Raw genomic sequence first — 18,483 nt, 5'->3', positions numbered from 1 at the left:
AACTTTCAGGCAGCCCGAGGCGCTCCAACCTCGTGCCTAGCTAGAACCCGCTCACCCCTTCCCAACTCTGCCGTAAAGTCCGGCCAGCGGAATGCAAATACAAGTTATAATAATTTCTTTTCAATTTCCAGCCAGAGCAAGCACTTAAGGGGATCTTAGCTACGGGTCCGGCGACGGAGAGTGCAACTGAATATATTGCCAGGATGGCGAGCAGTATTTGTCATTGGCCTCATCACTTCTGTGATTTCGCTGAAATTTGCATAATACCAAGTAAACAAGCAATTTCATTGAGTGGGACTGGCAGTGGAAAGGGGACTGGCAGCCGGGAGTCGGGATTAATAACTCTTTGCAGACAGAAATTGGATATCATTCGGCGGACAGTCAGGCCCCGAGCAAGGCCAATTTCATTAGAAACGAAATGAAATGGCAGTCAGGGATCGAGGGCAAACGGACGACAAGGTGCACTAAGGAGAAAGAAGATGCTTATAAATGTTAATTAGAAAATTTGATTCTTAAGATGGGTCTTTGAACGAAAAGGTACTTAAAATCGCATTTAAAAGCTTCCACTTTTATATATATTTATAGATTTATTTCAAGTGTAGTTAGAAATGTCCTTGGAGCTCGATTTGTTTTACGTAGTGCGAAACACGTTAGCCTGGAGAATGCTATCAAGTTGAAACTTTGATCATTTCTCGTTCGAATTGTTATGCACTTAAAAGTCGAAATCCTTGGCGACAATACCCCCAGGCTTTCCTGATATCACATTGATTTGCTAATTCCACCCAAGCGACGCTATAGCGAAGAGAAAAGCAAAGTAAGTTCAGCTCCCAAGTTCCGGCACTCGCAAATCAGGCTCCACTTTCCACCGGCAAAGTTTCGTTTCGGCAGCGATAAAAGTTGCCCCAATATACGGGTATTTCCCCGTGAGAGTGCAAATAAGTGGCACAATAAATTTGTTATTATGTTCCTACTTATGTCAACTCACCTCGTTGCAGCGATATTTGTGTATTGCCATGTCAAAAGTTATCGCCCGACCAAGCCGAGCAGCAGCGCCCAACACTCGAGTGCTTGTGACAGGCTTTGGGAAGTCATAAATGGAACCTGCACCACCGTCGGGCAATAATTTCCGACCTTCCATTCCCTTCCCCCAGCAGTCTGCTCATTCATTTTTGTGTGTGCCTGCCAGGGTCTCAATTTAATTACCGTGCAGCATTGACAGTGGCCCATAGCCTAGAGCTCGCCGTAAAAGCATTTTAGCTGAGAGCGTGAACCCATAAGCCTGTCAATCGCAAACCGTCGCGTCGGTTGTTCCCCCTCAGAGCAGTCATTTTTGTAAAGAACTTTACCAGGTAACCACAACAAACAAAAAAGCTACATTTTATCCAGGAATATAGAGTTTGTAATGATAAAAAGAACTTGGGGGATAACTTCAAGCCATTTTTTTGCCAAATGCTTTAGAATCTTTAATTACAACACATGCTACTGTAGTTGCCCATAATGCTTTGTAAATCCATTATCCATTTCAACGGAAATTGAAAAAAACGTTCTCTGAGGTCTCATATAACTGCAGTTCTTCAAAAAAAATCAAAACATTTTTTGATAATTTACACCAACTTTGCTTTTAATTAATGCAAACCCTGCCAGGTATTTTAAAGCATACGAATCCCTAAAATCCTGCCAGCATATATGACTGCCGCTGGCAATAGATGATTATTTCATGGATGCCAAGACCAAAATCCCAATGCAATTTCACTTCTTTGGTTTTACTCTCCCGGGCGACTTGGCAACTTTTAATGGCCTCACTAATACATTTAAGACCCGGCATAAGCACACACACACCTACACCCACACCCACAGGAGAGAGATGGATTCGAGTCCTGTATACAAATAATTACATGGCAAAATATTTACATTTCGGTTTTGGCTTATGCACCAAATAGGCTAGGCCAGAAGCCAGCAGTGAGTTGGGTTCTGGCTTCTCTGCTTGGGTAGCAACTTTTTGGCCACTTCATATTTCATAAAAACATGCATTATGACTATTTTATGAAGCACGCGCCGGGAACTTTGGCAGTCAGGATGCAGGACCACAGCCCAGCAGTCCTGTGTGCGCTAGGTATTTATTCGAGCTGCCGTAACGCCGGCGAACGAGCCCGATGTGCGTGTGTATCCTGGCACAAAGCCCCATAAACCGACATCGTTGTTGTCCCCTGTCCTGTCCTGTACACTGGGCCTATCTGCTTTATGGGCCAGCGCTTCCAGTGCATCCAACGGGGCAAACAAAGGATCCCACATTCATGGCCTGTGGGGGTCACAATTTCATGTGCCCTAAATGGCTCACTTTGGAGCAACAAAACTTGGTGTGCCCATGGACGCAAATAGTCGTAAATGTGCCTAGAAACGTAACTGACCGAGCCTACGTTCTCGTTCTCGAGGCCCGGTTAGAGATTAATAATTTGGCCCAGAGTTCGGCCAAGTCTTTGGTTATTTGAGTGGCCATCGGCCGTCATTTGCAAGCCACTCGAGACTATAGGAGGCAATTCAATATCTGAAACTGCACCTGACTCGCCTTGCCTACTTGAGGTTTTGATTAGATTATGCTCAGGCCCCATATTCATCTCTCGAAAGTGACGGGCTGGCTCCGATTCCAGCTCGTTGTTGGGTAATTAGTTGGGGGGCTCAGCGAGCTGGCTAATTGAATGGTGTAACTAAGCGCCGGCCAAACACAATGCCCAATGCAATGAATCCTGATCACTTAACCTTTGCTGGCCAGGAGTCCTTCAAGTGTGCTGTGCACCAGAGAGTATGAGCGCCAGCTTAGTTGGGGTACAGGGTTTCTTAAGCAGGTTTTAAGACAGGACTTTATTACCTCATTATTTCTGTTCTTATAGGAGGGCTTTAAATCCCCTTTCTATTATACTGTAGAGATTCTAATTAACCTATATTATCCTGTCCCATAGCCATGTTACTCTCAATATTTAAGATATGCTGGCACACGCTCATGAACTATTTCGAACGGGTAATGGAGCTGGCCGAGGAATCTCGCTTCGGAACTTTTTTGGTCAGCTGTACGATGGCCTTGGTCGTCATCCTGAATGTGCAATCAGGCCGGGCATTCTTCTATGAAGTGGATAGGAGGATGACCAACAGAAGGATCAATGCGAGGCTGGTCCGCTATCCATCGCCAATTGACATTACGAGCAGTAAGGCCTGCCGGCGGCAGCTGAGGCTTCCTTTGGTCTGGACCCACTACGATGAAACGCCCCTGGCTATGCTCCTGGAAAACAATGGCAGCACGGTTATCCTGCGAAGTTTCTACCCACCGAAATCGGTGCCCTACCTAAGCGGCGGCGAGCTAGGCGGCAGCTACCATTTTGTGGAGGCCATCTTTAAGTGGGGCGTCACCAAAACCGAACACTCGATTGATGGACAACAGTTTTCCCTGGAGATGCAGGTCCTTCACAGGTGTCCTCAACGAAAGGAATACCTGGCGCTGAGCTACCTATTCTCGCGGGCTCGCTTTAAAAATGACCCCTTCAAGCAAATCACTGAGAACTTGAGGTGTATTCGATGGCAACGATCCTCAATTGAGCTGCCGCCCTTTGAGCTGGGTACTCTGCTCCGCAGCTTCGAAAGGGGCTACTACAGCTACCAGGGCACCTATGACAACGGGGAGCAGGAGCTGCCTGTCACCTGGCTGATTGACGCTCAGATTGGCAGACTTTGTTACCAGCAGGTGGCTGAGTTTGCAACTCTGTGTGGAAAGGAGGGAAGCAGGATCACGAGCAACGCAAGGGAGGAGAAATCTTTGGGCAGACGCTCTGTACAGTTTCATTACTAAGAAGTGTCCTAAGGAGGAGGTCCTTCTAAATGCATTACAATGTAGAAAATAAATGCATTTCTTATTTCATAAAAAGAAAGATGCCCCTCCTATACTGTTCTCAAATCCTTCGCAGGACCATTTTTTTAGTTCTAAAAAAAAACCAAAAGTATTCCAAATCTATAGCTATAATGCACAATTCGTTACAGTTATTGAAAATGTCCTTCATAGCCACTGCCGACGACGTGTCTGACATAAAGTTGCCATTGCTGCAGTTCCAGTCACTGCGTTTCACATCTGAAACTTTAACATTCACCTGTGCGACGTGCATGGGATTGCGGTGAGCTGGGGCCCGAGGAGGACCCCATCCTCGAGGAGCAGTTGAGCATTTCGATTCGTGATTCGCACGCCATCGGCAGTCGATCAGCCTTTGAGTTCAAATGCCGGCCAGCTACATATTTGCCTATTTGACCGACTCTGTCTGCAGGTGCAGCCAGGCAAAAAGTCAAAGTGCAGGAGGAGGCTCACCCGGGGAATTTGTTCATTTCGCTCCGGCTGGTGGAGAGAGTCGGTCGGGGAAATGCCTGCGAGCTGCAAAGGCTAAAACAGTTGTGAAAATTGTCGAAATTAATTTTCAATAAACGCCCGCAGCACAAAAGGGGATATCGAATACTGATTGGCTTAAAAGTTCCGCTCAAAATCGCTTTGAATGGAGGAACCTGAACCAGCGTTGGCCAGGAGCAAATCGTAGAATTCCAGTTCGGTAATACCGCTGACGTGGGCGCTGCAGAAAGCTCGGCATTCGGTTATTGACTTGGCCAGCACCCACATCCACCACAGAGCGAACCGACTGGATGGGGGGAAAGCAGCATAGTTGGCCACTTCAAACGCGGCGCAAATTGTTCCCTTGCCCCGGGAATGCCTTCGCAGGGATATCAAAAGGATTAGCCGAGAGTCCGGGTGGCCAAGGAAATATTCGAGGGCGAGGCTGGGGTATCCTCCAGCCCCACCTTGTCGCCGGCAGACATTCTGAGCGGCGAACTGGTAACTCCTATTACGATTTATTTCAGGCGTAAAACCAGCGAAGGAAATATTTGCGGCGAAAGTTTAAAATAATTGTTGATGTAACGAACCATATACAGGCGGAGCCAGGGCGGGGAGGCGGGGAGGCGTGGCTGAAAGTAAAACAAAGGAGCTGTAGCAGGATCTGTAACTAAAGCTGAGGCCCCAAACAGGACGACCAAATAGTTTTCGCTTGGCAAATTGTTTAAAGTTTCGCTCGGTTTCGTTTGCATGCATATATAAATATGGACGCGTCTATGGTTGTTGTTTCCGAGTGGCCACAGTTCCAGTCCAAATCGCAGAACCCCAAAACCCAGAACAACTCACCCATCACACCCATCGCACCCGCTTGGCCGGCAGCAGTTTGCAAGTCAAACAATTAAAACAAGCTTCAAACAATTTCCATTTAGATGCGAATAACAAGTTGTACGTATACTAGACACATGTCTAGACTGGGGCGATGAGTGCGAATTTCGCAGAGATTGGCCATCAATCAGGCCTGGGCTGTAAACAAATCAGTCCCCAGGTTCCGAGCTCGGGTGACAGACAATTGTCCGTGTGAATTTGTGCTAAATTGGGCTGGATTTTTAATTAAATACAGTTTCCCTGGCGATTTTGCCTTCTGTAAGCTGGCAAAGATATTAGCTAAAGTGATTCCAAGTATTTCTTGCTATTTGTTTATCTTGGGAGGTGATTTCTTGGCAGCTCAAGTCAAAGTTGAGTAAGCTGTGACTGAGCTGTAATAAGAGGATAAATACTATTAAGGTCTATATGAAAAATTACTCTTATTTATTACCAATGCTATAATTATTCCAATGTGGTTTTGATGGAAAATAATATATGTAGGCTTTGCACGTTTGCACTTTTTACTCTGAAACTTTTTTATATTCTTGCTTTTGCTAAGATCATTCAACTCAAAAATTAATCAATCTTGCTTCTATTTGCTAAATAAGAAATAAACTTTATAGTTTATAATATATAATACTCTATTTGTTTATATTATACGCGGTTTGTCTGGGATTTTTGCATATTTGAAAGAGTGATTGGAGTAAATTTTCCATTTACAAATTATATTTATTAATTTTTATAAATTAACCTTCTTTCTAATAAATTCTCATTTAATTTATATTAATTTAAGTGCACCCATTTGAGAATTTAAAACACATTTTATACATTTTGTACATTTAATTATTTTTATTTGAAATTTAAATGGAAGACATAGGAAATTGTTCAGCTGTAAAGCTCTAACCGGTGCGAATGTACTGGGTGTTGTCGGTCTGGATCAGCACGGTTCCAGCTGTAAAAGTAAACAAATAATAAATATTTTTTATTAATTAATTATAATTTAAGTAATTTTAGTAATTTAAGACTTACGTTCGGGAGCAGCATAGGCCAGGGAAGCGAACATGGCCAGGAGAACAGCGGCAGCTTGGAAGATCTTCATGTTTGTGGTTTGGTTTGGTGGTTTTTTGGTTGCTGGTTGACTTGAAAGTATGACTGAGATACTGATGCCTTTACTGACAAACGCGAGCTCTTTTATAGCTGGGCATTCGAGTGGCTGTGGTCTGGGCAATTCCACGCCGGGGGATTGCACAGGTTCAAAGATCGGCGTAATCTCTTCACTCGTCAATCAGAGATTCGCTTGTTGTTGATGCGATTTTATGCGATTCGAGGGAAGCGAGAACCTGTCTGGGATTCTACGCAATTCAATTAGTGCTGGTTATCGGCATTCGAATATATGCGCACACGTAGCGCATGACCATTAGAATAACTGGAACTGGGTGCAAGCAGCGCAGTATGCAATCCAGTTTGGTGTGGCAGCAGTCACCTGTCCACACCTGGAGTTTCTCTGGAAAAGGCCGTTGGGAAGTGTTGTTGTTGTTGTTGTTGCGCTGAGACAGGTGCTTAGACCAACAGCAGCCGCCGTATGAATTCTTAATTAATTCTTTGCGTGTTTGTAAACAAAGTATTTGGAACAAAGATTGTGTCTCAGGGCCTTAAGCTATGACTCTTCTTTGTAGATGGAAAAATACTTTATTATATTTAAGTATATAAAATAAAAAATTTAAAGTAAAATTTTGGAAATTTTTAAAGAACTTTTTATAACAAAATGTGATTTTTTTAGCATTTATTTTTTAAATTTATTTTACAAACATTAATTCTTGTTATATTATTTATTATAATTTTTGTCAGAGGCTCACAACGCTGTGAAGGAGTCACTTTTGACCCTATAAACCATATATATTCTTGATCAGCATCAACAGGGGAATCTTTCTAGATATGTCAGGAAGAAATCGATTTTTTGGCAATTTTTGCAAAATTTTATAAGGGGTTACATCATTAAAATTTTTGATTTTGATAAAAAATTTAATTTTCAAAATTTTTAAATGAAGTATGCAGATTTATTAACTGTAGAAAATCTTGCACAGAACAGTTTTCCGATTTAAAATTAATGCTCTTTTGGCCGAGCTATGATATTTTTAATTTAAAAAAAACAAGAAGTTTTTAAATATAAAAAATCCGATTTTATAATACAAAATAATATTTTTATAAGTCAAGGAATCATTTCCGACCCCATAAACCATATATATTCTTGATCAGCATCAACAGGGGAATCTATCTAGACATGTCCGGAAGAAATCGATTTTTTGGCCATTTTTGCGAAATTTCATAAGGGGTTACATCATTAAAATTTGCAAAAATGGCCAAAAATTTTGATTTCTTAAAATTTTAAATTTGGTATGCAGTTTTTTTAAATTAATAAAAACTAACACAAAACTGCTTTCCGAATCGAAATTAATGCATTTTTGGCTTAGTTATGATATATTTTAATTGTTACCTGCAAGGGTAGTTAGCTTTCTTTCTTGTTTTTTTTTTTTAATTTAAAATTTACAGCTATTTTAGAACAAATGAAAATGTTAAAAATGTATACAAATTTCATATGATGCTTGTTGGTAGATTATTTTAAACTTTTAAATAACAGTTGTTATTATAAAAAAGTTAAAAATATTATATAAATGTTCATGTTATTCACACCCATTAAGGGCTTTTAATAAGCTTTACGCATAGCAAAGTAAAGTTTTTTTAAATCCACTCCTAAAGACATTGAAGTCATATAGCAACCGATTAACCCCTGGGAAATATTCATTCACGTGCACAACTTATTTGCAATTAAACACTCCCCGTATCAGCTAGAAGTGAATTATCAGCTCAGACCCAATCCCGAGCCGATCGTGACCCTGGGGTATTTCGACTCGTATTGGAAATTCCTGATTTCCAGCTGAGTGCACCGAAGCCAGAGGCGGGGACGGTGCTATATAAGCTTCGATCTCGGCGAACGCCAATCAAAGTAGAATCTGATTTTACACTGCAAACATGAACTGTCTGAAGATCTGCGGCTTTTTCTTTGCTCTGATTGCGGCTCTGACGACAGCAGAGGCTTGTGAGTAGCTCAAATCTTAGTAAATATTTGATTTTTACTTATCAGTTTTAAATCTCTTTTCCCTCTTTCAGCAACCCAAGTGTTGAACGCTGGTGGCCACACGCTGATTCAGACGGATCGCTCTCAGTACATACGCAAGAACTAAGACAATGCACAGACAAGAAATAAAAACATTTTAAAAATATATACAAATTGTTTTGTGAATTTTGAATTTGGCGCTCTTTATAAACAAAAACAGGTCACACTGCTGAGAAATACTAGATTTTAGCTGGGATTGTTGCCTTATGAGGGTGCTTACACACTGAATATGATCTCAGCAATCAGCTGTTCGCATAAACAAATTTTACTTGTTACTTGCAAATTTAAAAGTTTTAGTGATTTTAAGTAATTAAGCTTTGTTTAAGCTATAAACTAAATTTAAAAGCAGTGTTTCTTAAAAATGAAGCAATGAAAACATGGATTAAGTGTAGAATTAAACAAAACAACAGAGGTACGTACTTATTTACGTTGTTTGCAAAGCCGGTTTTAAGGGGGAGGGGGGCTTAGGTATTTAATTTTTTTTTTCATATTTTTTTATTTTTAATTTTTAAGGCTCATAACTTCTTTAACTAATTCTACAGGTACTCATGTCAAGCTAATTTTAATTTTACATTTTATTATATTTTTTATTTAGCAAAATAACTGAAATTTTTAGTCAGAAATCGGGGATTTGCCTTTTAATTTTGATTAAATTTGATTAAAAATTAAATTAAAACAAACTATATCGGGAAAAAAATTTAAAAAATAAAAACGCCACGTGAGTACCTTGGGAAACTTATCCTTTAACTAATGAATTTTAGGTTTTTGATATCGGAAACCATCTTTTTTTTTGAGGGGTATCAGGATATTCTCTATTACTTGTAGACCTCTAAATATTTTTTAACAAAAAAAATTAAAGAAAATTGTTCAAATGTTGTGTTATTATTTAAATTCATTAAGCAAACTTTAGCCACTTCACAACATTTTAGTTCGGATAAATTATACATTTGGGAATATTTCCTTAAGCGATGGATTATAACTAGTTGTTGATTATGTCAGCTTTTTATGGACCATTAAGTTGGGGACCATAAAACATATATGTTTTTCTGGTTAACAATAAGACAATGGGGCATACTGCCTTCAGTATGCAGACTTGGTTTTGATAATTAAAGCTTATATTCCAGTTCAGCATTCCCAGGTCCAATATCACCTAAAGTTCTATTCATTGAAATTACCAAAATGTTCCCCAAGAAAATAAAGACAGGGATATGGTTTAGAATCTAAGTTAATAGCTTATCATAGGAGGATAGGAGAGGCTTTCAGACCCAACTAGTTTTTATTAAAAACTGACTTGCACATTTACAATTCCACTATGTATCAGATTTCACTACGATTTATTAATTTTAATTTTGATTTATTAATTTATTATCCTAGTCTACACCTATAATTGAAGCACTAGTCACAATGAATTTAAAATATATTATTTTTTTACTACTTTAATTATTTAGTTAATGGGGTACAGGTCAAAACATTTATTTAAACGATTTATCTTTTGTCAATAAATAAATAACACAGTTACATATATATTTTATTACCCTTGGGGTATAAACGTTTGTTCTGTTTGATATTTGCTTTATTTCTAATCACTCAGTTTTCTTTTGCAAAGCATTTAATTTATTCTATTTATTTTTTGAGCTATTTGTTTGCAAATAAATTAAATTTAAAAAAGATGTAAAACAATTTAGAATATTCATGTTAAAGATTCCATTTCTCCTCAAGCTATTTGACTTTTTCAATAACAAATTAGGTTTATTTGATTAACTCAAGCTTTCTCTCACTTTTAATTGCATAAAGACCACACTCTCACAAATAAACATTCTATAGAAATTAAGAAACTAAGAAAATATTTATATAAATATGTAAAGTTTAAGCTTAAACAACTTTAAGCATTCCCATAACTTGTGTTGCTCAAGAAACCATTTAAGCTCAAACTCAATTCTTATGCCACCTCTTTCAGCTCCGAGTGACCCGACCCGGAGGCCGGCGACGACGACTTCCTGGCTGCAGCATCTTATCGCCGGTCAATAAATGTACATAAATGTGCCCACGACAGGACAAACAGCCGTCGCAGTCGCAGCCACAGCGGCAGCAGAAACAATAACAATAGTGAAGCCGCAAACTCAACCGCAACAAGCCACAATCGGCAATCATCAACACTGGCGCGCCGCAGACCAAGGAGGGGTCATCAGAGGGCCAGGATACCAGGACGCCTTTCGAGGGCGCCAGTTGCATTTCGACAGCGACAGCGGAGAGCCCCCACCAACGGCAGCGAACCAAAAACACCCGCGCATAAGCCATGACAGCTGTAGGAGAACAACCCCCAGGCCCCGGGCAAGACCCAGAGCCGCAGCCGGAGCTGGAGTTCCAGTTCCAGCCACTGCCACAGCCGCATCAGGCGGCCAAGAATCTGCACGCCCTGCTGGATCTGCCCGCGGCGATGGAACTGCGCCAAATTGAGTTGATCTATCGGGCGGAGGGTAATGCAAATTTGGTGCTCGCCTTGCCGCAATTTAAAAAAGTTTTACGTTTGCCAAAAATGATATCCAGCAGACTGCGGAATGAGCGGGCAGAGGTTGCTCGGCCGGAAGGGCAAAGCGAATCATCCGTTGGAGCCGGGCCTGAAAAAGGTTTGTACATTGAGAAAAAATACGTAAAGTTGTCTTTTGTAATGTAATATAACTGTTTTTTAGGGGATAAAACTAAAAACTTTCAAAAAATATTGAATATTATTATTACTAAAAACTCTATGACCTAGTTTGAGTTATAAATTTGTAAAGTTTGGTCGTACATTTTACACAAATAGTTATTTTTGTACCCGTTTGATTTATTTTCAAATTTTTAAATGAACTTTCTACCTATTTTTCTCTCCGTGAAAGGCCATCCGCCTGTTATTGTTAGCTGTATGTACGGCAGCCGACATTTTCCCTTTTTTGTTGGACAGGAAATGGTTGCGTGCAACTTCAAACACCCAGACAAGCTGCTGCTCCCAACGCCCAGCTCCCAGCCAATTTGAGTATTGTGCTTTGGTTATTGCCCGCTTGGCTGGATTTCGACCCACCCACTTCCTATCCGCCTCGCCGTTTGCCCTTTGCCCTCTCTGCCTTGGTCTCTGCCATCTCCCTTCGGGAAATCTCTCTATCTTTGTGCATCTTTTTGGCTATTGCATCAAATGTGTTTATTTCATTTATCCACATTTCTTTCATGCTTCCTCCGTGGCCAATGCCGGTCCATCGCCTCCATCTCCAGCTGGCGACTTGACAATGCCGGATTTTATGGCTTATATCGGGATAATGCGCCGTCTATTAGGAAATGAGTTTGTCTGCGGAGCGGATATTGTTGCCATACCAAAGGAAGACGATAGATTCTGGATAAACGAGCACATACGCGCCCACAGACCGGGTAAGTGCACTGCGGGCAAAACTAACTAACCAAAAGGAAACAATAAGAATTTGGATTAAGTGTTTAATCTTCTTTAAATCATTCAGTTTGCAAGGAATCTCTAGAGAGAAAATAACGTAAATTGTTACTGCATATTAACACCTATAATAGTTTGGTTTTTAGTTAAGCTTCTTTAACTTTTTCACTTTTATAATCTTAAAGATATATACACAGTACGACCTAAATTCAAGCACAACTTTACTGTACCGTTTGTGGCTACAATTTAGTATTTGATCAGCTTTCGCTGCAGTGCCTCCTTCCATTGGCCTTTGGCTTTACTGCTGAAACTGCCACATCCACAACCTCCGCTCCTTTTCCTATCCTGGCTCTGCTCCTGGCCGCTGTCCAAAGCCTTTCAGAGCCACTGCAATCAATCATAAACGAGCGTTTTAGTGCTTCGTCCCAGGCCAGTCCCTTTCACTGACGTTTACGATGCGGAGGCTACCAGGTTCGGGGCTCCTTTGCTCTAGTTTCCAGTTCCCAGCTCCCGGCTTCATCCAGCCCGTACACATGGGACTGATTAGTGGCGGACGCCATAGTCGTGGCCATATATCAAAATCGGGTTTATGCCCGGCAGCGAGCAACAGGCGGCTGCCCGGTGCATCCATAGCGCGCGCTCTGGCCAGCGATTTATCATTCACCGGTGTAGTCTAACCCAGCGGCATCTATATATCAATAATCGCCGGATGCTGGCGCTTGCACTTTACATTCATTCGGGTTTCCCTTTTTCCTTTAGCTACCATTCCCACACCTGACTTTCCCGCTCTTCATTTCGTCTGTTTTTCACCCGTTGCAGTTTCGCGTCTGGATAAGGAATTTGTGGGGCCATTCGGCCTGCTGCTGCCAGATGTGACCCAATTGCCTGCCACGTTCGATGTTTTACTTGCCAATTTACAGGTGAGTTGGTCGTCGCCGTCATCTGCTGTTGCTACTCCTGCTCCTGCTGCCGCTTTTGGAACTGGGATGCTGATGCTGCTGTTCCGCCCGCCGCTGTCCAAATAAATTGTGTATTTTGTACAAGGACAATATTGGCATTTTTGGCCATATGTGCTGGACACGTTAGCCGCCGCCGTGCTCTAGCTCCCTGCTCCTGCTGCGGTTTAGTTTGCTTTGTGCCGAGGCAAACCCCACCATCCAAATTCGAAGCTAAACCCTGGCCAAGTCCCATAAATCAACGGTTCTTTGTTTTGAATTAAAGTGGGCAACAGTGTAAACACTTTGTTGGTGCTACTCGCCAGCTACTCCGTCCACTCTGCCCGCCGATATGCCGCTGCCCGTTTCGATTCGTTCCGTTTGGTTTGGGCTTGTGCGGTTATAAAAGATGCTGAAATTGCTTTGAAAGTGCCCGCCATAGCTGCAACTTTTATTATATGCCCTATGTACCCGAAATCGGACATAGCCGTTGGGTAGCTTAGCTGACACACATGAGGGGATCCCCCCGAAGAAGGCCTTTACCACCCCTCGGTGTTCAGGGTACTCTCCGGTTCGATCATTCCCGGTCCGCCGTTTTTCTTTTTTTTGTTTGTTGCCATTTTTTGGCTATTTGTTCGCCGTGCTCGGTGGGTACATATTGAATTTATGGCTTTGGTGCCAAAGCATTGACCGAAATAAAATTGCCAGCAAAGGAAACAAACAGCCAGCGGAGCGGGAGAGCCATTGAGAGGCGTACGTATACGTAACGTGGCCATAACTAACGCCATATTGTGTGGCGGCCTGCGAAATATAGGAGAAAAAGGTGAGCTGGCTGCTGTAAGAAAAAACCTTTTAATTGCGGCTTTAAATGTTAATTTTCAATTTCAAGTTGAAAAGCGAGCGAACCAGCCCATGCCGTGCCGACCGTTGGCTCCATAACTCATCATACAATCAGCGCAACAACTTTTGTTTTATGTCACAGCGGCGGGTAACAGCAGCAACAGGAGCAGCGATAACCCCAGCGAACCCCAATCCCGACCCATTCGAACCCATGGAAGCTTTATTCATGGTGGCTTTTTTTTTTCCTGCTGCGCTCGTCGCTGCATTTTCAAGTCAAAATGGCATCAACGCCGGGGCCAAAAGTTCGCGGTACACGGGAGGCATAATATTTCATGGCAGGACATGCCGGCACCTTTCTTTTACTCCATTTACTCCCGGGGATCGGGACCGGGTTCGGGACACAGTGTGAAGGAGCGACGAGAGCAAATAAGCGAAACGATATAATTTTGCAGGCACAGGACACAACAGGAGATGGAACCGGAGCAGCGGCCAGAAGCAAGGAGTCGGGAGACAGGAGAGGCGGTGGTGTCCGTCGTCTGGGCGATACATATGCCATCGAAATAAAACCCAAACAAGGCTGGCTCCAGTTGGCAAGTGATGTCAACGATTTATTTGATTTAATGCCAACAGGAGCAGAGACAAAGCCAAACAGAGACCGTAGAGAGAAGCAACATCCAGAGGAGAAGCCTTGGGATCCGGACAAGTGCTGGTGTCGCTATTGCAGCATGCAGCTGCTAAAGGTGAGTGGAGGAGGAGAGCGGCGATAACGAAGGTCGTTTTAGTTCTTCATTCACTACCTTCGACAGCTGCACAATGGGAAAATCAAACGTTTGGGCCACTACTGTCCGCTGGAGCTGTTCTCAGGGTATGTCATCGAACCTGCTGCGCTGAACAATGAGCACGCAGGAAGGAGCACAGGCGGAGGCCGCTCCTTTGGCACGAACACCGAGTCATAAATTTCAATCTGCTCCATTTGCGTGTCCTGTCGTGCTTCATAATTCCAACACTTTCGGTTACTGTTTGCCACTCCTTCTGCCTTAGTGCAGTGCTTTTTTTTTTGTTGTCCGCCTCTACAGACAGGACCCTGAACAGTCCGTACCCGGGGTTCGGGTCGCCAGGACTCCGGGTCTTGGTCCACTTCAATTGCAATCCCAATTCCAGCCCCGCTACTACACTCATTCGTTTATTTGCGGCCCGCTGTTTCAAGTCATGCGTGCATCCGTGCACAAAATTCAATTTGCTTGCGCTTTCATTCCGGTTTACCGCCTGCTACGCCTCTCCTGCTTCCTGCTTTCCCGCTCTTCCATATTTTTTTTTGGCCCGTGCTCCTTCCTACGGCCCCTCGAATATTGTTGCCATTTCTTTTGCCTTTGTTTTGGGCGCCAGCATCTTCCATATAACCCATATGTATCCCATATATACATCAGTTTTAATAGTATTATTCATAAGTACACTACGTGACAAAGTTATTCGATCTCTTTTGAAAAAACTGCGAGTCAAGAGTCATTCGACAGACTTTTTTGATAGATGATTTCATATTAAAATTTATAAATTACACAATTTATTACCTAGTAATTGATTTTATTCCAACTTAAATGAAAGATTTATTTAAAGTAAAGAGTTTTTTCTATATATCTATATGATTTAAGAATATAAAATTAATACAAATTTGGTTAAGATATTACACTATTTGTGTAAGCAGAGAAAACCATTGTTTTCAGACATCAATAAAGTTAGTAAACATTTTAAAATACATTTTATATTCAATTTAATCGCCTAGCATCACCATTATCTACCTCACTGTATGAGAGGCACTATATTTTCATTGGTTTTTCTCTGCTTTTAGTGCACCCAGTCGTATGCTCGATGCCTTGAATGCACTTTTCGCCTGCCCGCAAAATAATTTACGTGTATTTCAGAACGGCAATTTAATTTATGGCGATCACGCGAATTCGATTTCCTTCGACGAATTGAACTCGCGTGTCTTTCCCGGGTAAGTCAGAAAGGCTTTTAAATAAATATTATATTTAAAAAGAGAATTTGATCATGAGCGCAAAAGTATACAACCGGGAAAATGTAAATGAAACATATTTTGAACTATCTTAGCCTTTGTTATAATTACTTTTTGTCCTTCATAAATTTCCTTGGCTAGTGAAAAAGTAACCGGGAAACTCCCAAACAATTCCGGGCAACACGCAAATATTCAATAAATAATGCAAGAAGCAACAGCCAAACACAAATTCTCGAGTGCCAAATGCTAACATTGCCATTTTCCCGGCTGCATTCCATCTCTCCTACCTCGTTTTACCTGGTTTTCAACTTTTTCTTATGCTTTCCACTATCCCAACCCCGCCGGCTATGTTTTTCCCTGGCCATGTCGCCTCAACACCTTTTGGCACAACGTTGACAACGCCGACGACGTCCACACGAAATGGGAATGCGCATTGAAAATGCTAACAAACAAAATTTCACCAATGCCACCGCCACCGTTACCACCACCACCATCGCCATCGCCATCGCCATAAAATCTCTGAAATTCTCCAGTGAAATTATGGTGCTTATAAAACATTTGCTGGTGGCCTGCCTGCTAAGGGAATATAAGGTAAGGTACACTGTAATAAAATACCACCAAATAGTGGTGTATAGTAGCTATTCTCTTGGTGATTGTTGGTGAATTTTTGAGTTTTCAGTCTGTTTTTAGTTCGAAAACTCTAAAGTAAACTTCGCTACTTATCTTTTTTTTTTAAAGAGATTATTTATATAAAAACATATTCTTTTTTTCCTCTCTGTAGCAAGAGGAATCCAACCATACAGAGAGCCCCAATCAGATCCAGAGCCACGACCAAGAGCAGCTGCAGCTGAATCAGATTCGCGTTTCAATTGCGGCGACAGAGACAAAAGTCGGAGCTGCTGAAATTGGCGTCGCTAATGTTGTCCTGCCGTCCGAAGCCAGGACTGTTGTCACTGCCGCTGGTCAATCCACGACCCGTACACGACCAGCTGCCGCAAGAGCAGCAGCAGCAACGACCCAAAGGTACACAAAGCTGGCCAGAATGGAGGCAACTACAACAACGGCCACGGTCGCTGGAGTAACATCGAGAAGCCAACTGGCCGGCAATGTGTTGGCAGTGGCCACTCGAACGGAAACAAAAACGGAAACGGAAACACAGCCAACTCCAAGTACGAGTCGGTATGAGAATGAGAATGAGGCTGCGAATCAAACTCGAGCACAAATCAACAAAGCGGAAATATTTAGCTTACCAAAAAATTGTGTGCTGCAAAAAATTTTGAATTTGCAATTGCTGGTAAAGGTAAGCCAACCAACCAATCTTAGTTTTGCCCACTCCTATGTCCGTCTGTCTATTGTTTGGATTTCCCGGCCCAGAGACGCCAGGCAATTGAAGATAGCTTTTCGTTGGCTTTTTATACTCTAGCAAAGAGGGTATTGTATGTGTTTTTAGTACTTTTTGAAGAAGTAAATAAGGATGTTTTAGATATTTATAGTTTTTTCTTTGTTAAACAAATATAAAAACAACGGCAGTTTTCTATACCTGAAATAGTTATAAAGTGTATTCAATTCGTCGCTTCTAAGCTTACCTTTACGCTGAGTTTTTTCCCAAAAATGCTCAGGTGAGTAGTTGAAAGTTGAAAGTTTACTCGAAGAGATGGCTAAATGGCCAATGGGCGGCAAGTGGCTGTAAAGTGGCTTTGTCCAGAGAGAGAGAAAGCGAGTAACATTTCTTGGCCATTGCAGGACCAATTCGCCTTCATGTGGCAATCCGGCTATGCTCGCTCCACCCACTCCCTGCCCACCTACAACACGCTACGGGACCTGCTGGCCTCCGCCGAAGAGGCAAAGGAGAAGGAGCAGCTCAAACCGGATCTGGAGCAGGCTTACATGCTGGGAGCCACGGCCCTTGACTGCTCGATAATGTTGACGTTTCAGGAAATCGAAATCGAAAGCCAAGCCGATTGCCCCGATGGCCAGAGGTAAGTTTTATCCACACAATGCCGCCGCTGCTGCTGCCACTAATCGAATTCCAAATCCTTTCGCAGCACGGACGCTCTGCAGCCTTGGTGCATCTCCCTGCTGGGTCATCACTTTCTAACCAAGCTCAGTGTGCTCGATTTGGACCCCAAGCCCGACAGTCACTTTCATAAATTCATAAAGCAGACACGTGAAATTGAAAAGTGCCGTCGAGCATTAAATTAATTAATAAACTTTACGCCCAACTAAAAGCCGCACGCATCGACTGTCGGGCTCACAAAACTGTGCTACAGTTTTTCCCCAACATATTTAGTTGGATTTTCGAGTTCTTTTCATACCCGTTCATCGCAGCACCCAGGGTATGTTGTACTGGGCTGAGGGCTTCTAGCTGAGCGGACAAAGGGTTTCGGATATCGTCTGCTTAACAGGCAGCTTTACTATAATACCCAGCGATGTTCTTGCCTAAACTTCATCTTAATTGGACGTAATTTAAGGAAATCCTGGTTTGAGCAGACATTGTCAAAGGATTGCTGTTGGAAATGGAAGCAGTGCTTTAGCCAGCTGTAAAATCTGTATTTGTTAACGTTATTATTTTGGAAATTAATTGGACATTGCCAATCAAACTTAGATGAAGAAATGTAATATTTTATAGGTGTATACGAAGAGTACATCATTCTTTGATGAAGGATAATATATAGTTTCTCATGTTAATTGGACGTAATTTGAGGAAATCCTTGTTTTTTTAGAATTTTTCTAAGGATTTCTCTTGTACTGAAATGGGGGAAATGCTTGAAATTAAGCAAGTTTACCTGTAAAATCTGTATGTGATTACGTTGTTATTATTTTGGAAATTAATTGAGCATAAGTCTTAGCAACTTTATAAGTAAACTATTATTAAAAATGGCC

General features: G+C 42.0%; 4 protein-coding genes across 6 annotated transcripts; 3 read left to right on the top strand and 1 right to left on the bottom strand.

Moving 5' to 3' along the window:
• The first annotated feature begins 655 nt into the window (after window positions 1-655).
• CAH14 (Carbonic anhydrase 14) lies at window positions 656-3,927 on the top strand. Its single transcript, XM_017169479.3, has 2 exons — window positions 656-814; window positions 2,958-3,927. Exon 2 carries the CDS (start codon window positions 2,960-2,962, stop codon window positions 3,836-3,838), a length of 879 nt encoding a protein of 292 aa, XP_017024968.1. The 5' UTR covers window positions 656-814; window positions 2,958-2,959; the 3' UTR covers window positions 3,839-3,927.
• A 2,117-nt stretch (window positions 3,928-6,044) lies between these two features.
• On the bottom strand, window positions 6,045-6,407 carry Dso1 (Daisho1). Its single transcript, XM_017169646.2, has 2 exons — window positions 6,254-6,407; window positions 6,045-6,176 (listed from the first exon to the last, which is right to left on the bottom strand). Exons 1-2 carry the CDS (start codon window positions 6,321-6,323, stop codon window positions 6,124-6,126), a joined length of 123 nt encoding a protein of 40 aa, XP_017025135.1. The 5' UTR covers window positions 6,324-6,407; the 3' UTR covers window positions 6,045-6,123.
• Window positions 6,408-8,201: 1,794 nt separating this feature from the next.
• Window positions 8,202-8,513, top strand: Dso2 (Daisho2). Its single transcript, XM_017169645.2, has 2 exons — window positions 8,202-8,321; window positions 8,393-8,513. Exons 1-2 carry the CDS (start codon window positions 8,255-8,257, stop codon window positions 8,464-8,466), a joined length of 141 nt encoding a protein of 46 aa, XP_017025134.1. The 5' UTR covers window positions 8,202-8,254; the 3' UTR covers window positions 8,467-8,513.
• A 101-nt stretch (window positions 8,514-8,614) lies between these two features.
• Ipk1 (Inositol phosphate kinase 1) lies at window positions 8,615-18,340 on the top strand. 3 transcript variants are annotated; one of them, XM_017169639.3, is made up of 11 exons: window positions 8,615-8,811; window positions 10,357-11,026; window positions 11,646-11,798; window positions 12,634-12,734; window positions 14,042-14,329; window positions 14,396-14,454; window positions 15,436-15,582; window positions 16,134-16,191; window positions 16,382-16,900; window positions 17,344-17,579; window positions 17,646-18,333. In XM_017169639.3, exons 2-11 carry the CDS (start codon window positions 10,696-10,698, stop codon window positions 17,800-17,802), a joined length of 2,049 nt encoding a protein of 682 aa, XP_017025128.1. In that variant the 5' UTR covers window positions 8,615-8,811; window positions 10,357-10,695; the 3' UTR covers window positions 17,803-18,333. The 3 variants fall into 3 exon arrangements, with proteins under 3 accessions (XP_017025128.1, XP_070140852.1, XP_070140853.1); XM_070284751.1 differs by lacking the exons at window positions 16,134-16,191; window positions 16,382-16,900; window positions 17,344-17,579; window positions 17,646-18,333 and adding an exon at window positions 15,742-16,008; XM_070284752.1 differs by lacking the exons at window positions 8,615-8,811; window positions 10,357-11,026; window positions 11,646-11,798; window positions 12,634-12,734; window positions 14,396-14,454 and having other exon boundaries at window positions 14,223-14,329; window positions 17,646-18,340.
• The last annotated feature ends 143 nt before the right edge of the window (window positions 18,341-18,483 follow it).

This window comes from Drosophila kikkawai, chromosome 2R (genome assembly GCF_030179895.1).
Source record: "Drosophila kikkawai strain 14028-0561.14 chromosome 2R, DkikHiC1v2, whole genome shotgun sequence".
Taxonomy (NCBI): domain Eukaryota; kingdom Metazoa; phylum Arthropoda; class Insecta; order Diptera; family Drosophilidae; genus Drosophila; species Drosophila kikkawai.
The sequence above is the reverse complement of the archived record's forward strand: the minus strand, read 5'-3'. Positions and strand labels throughout refer to the sequence as shown.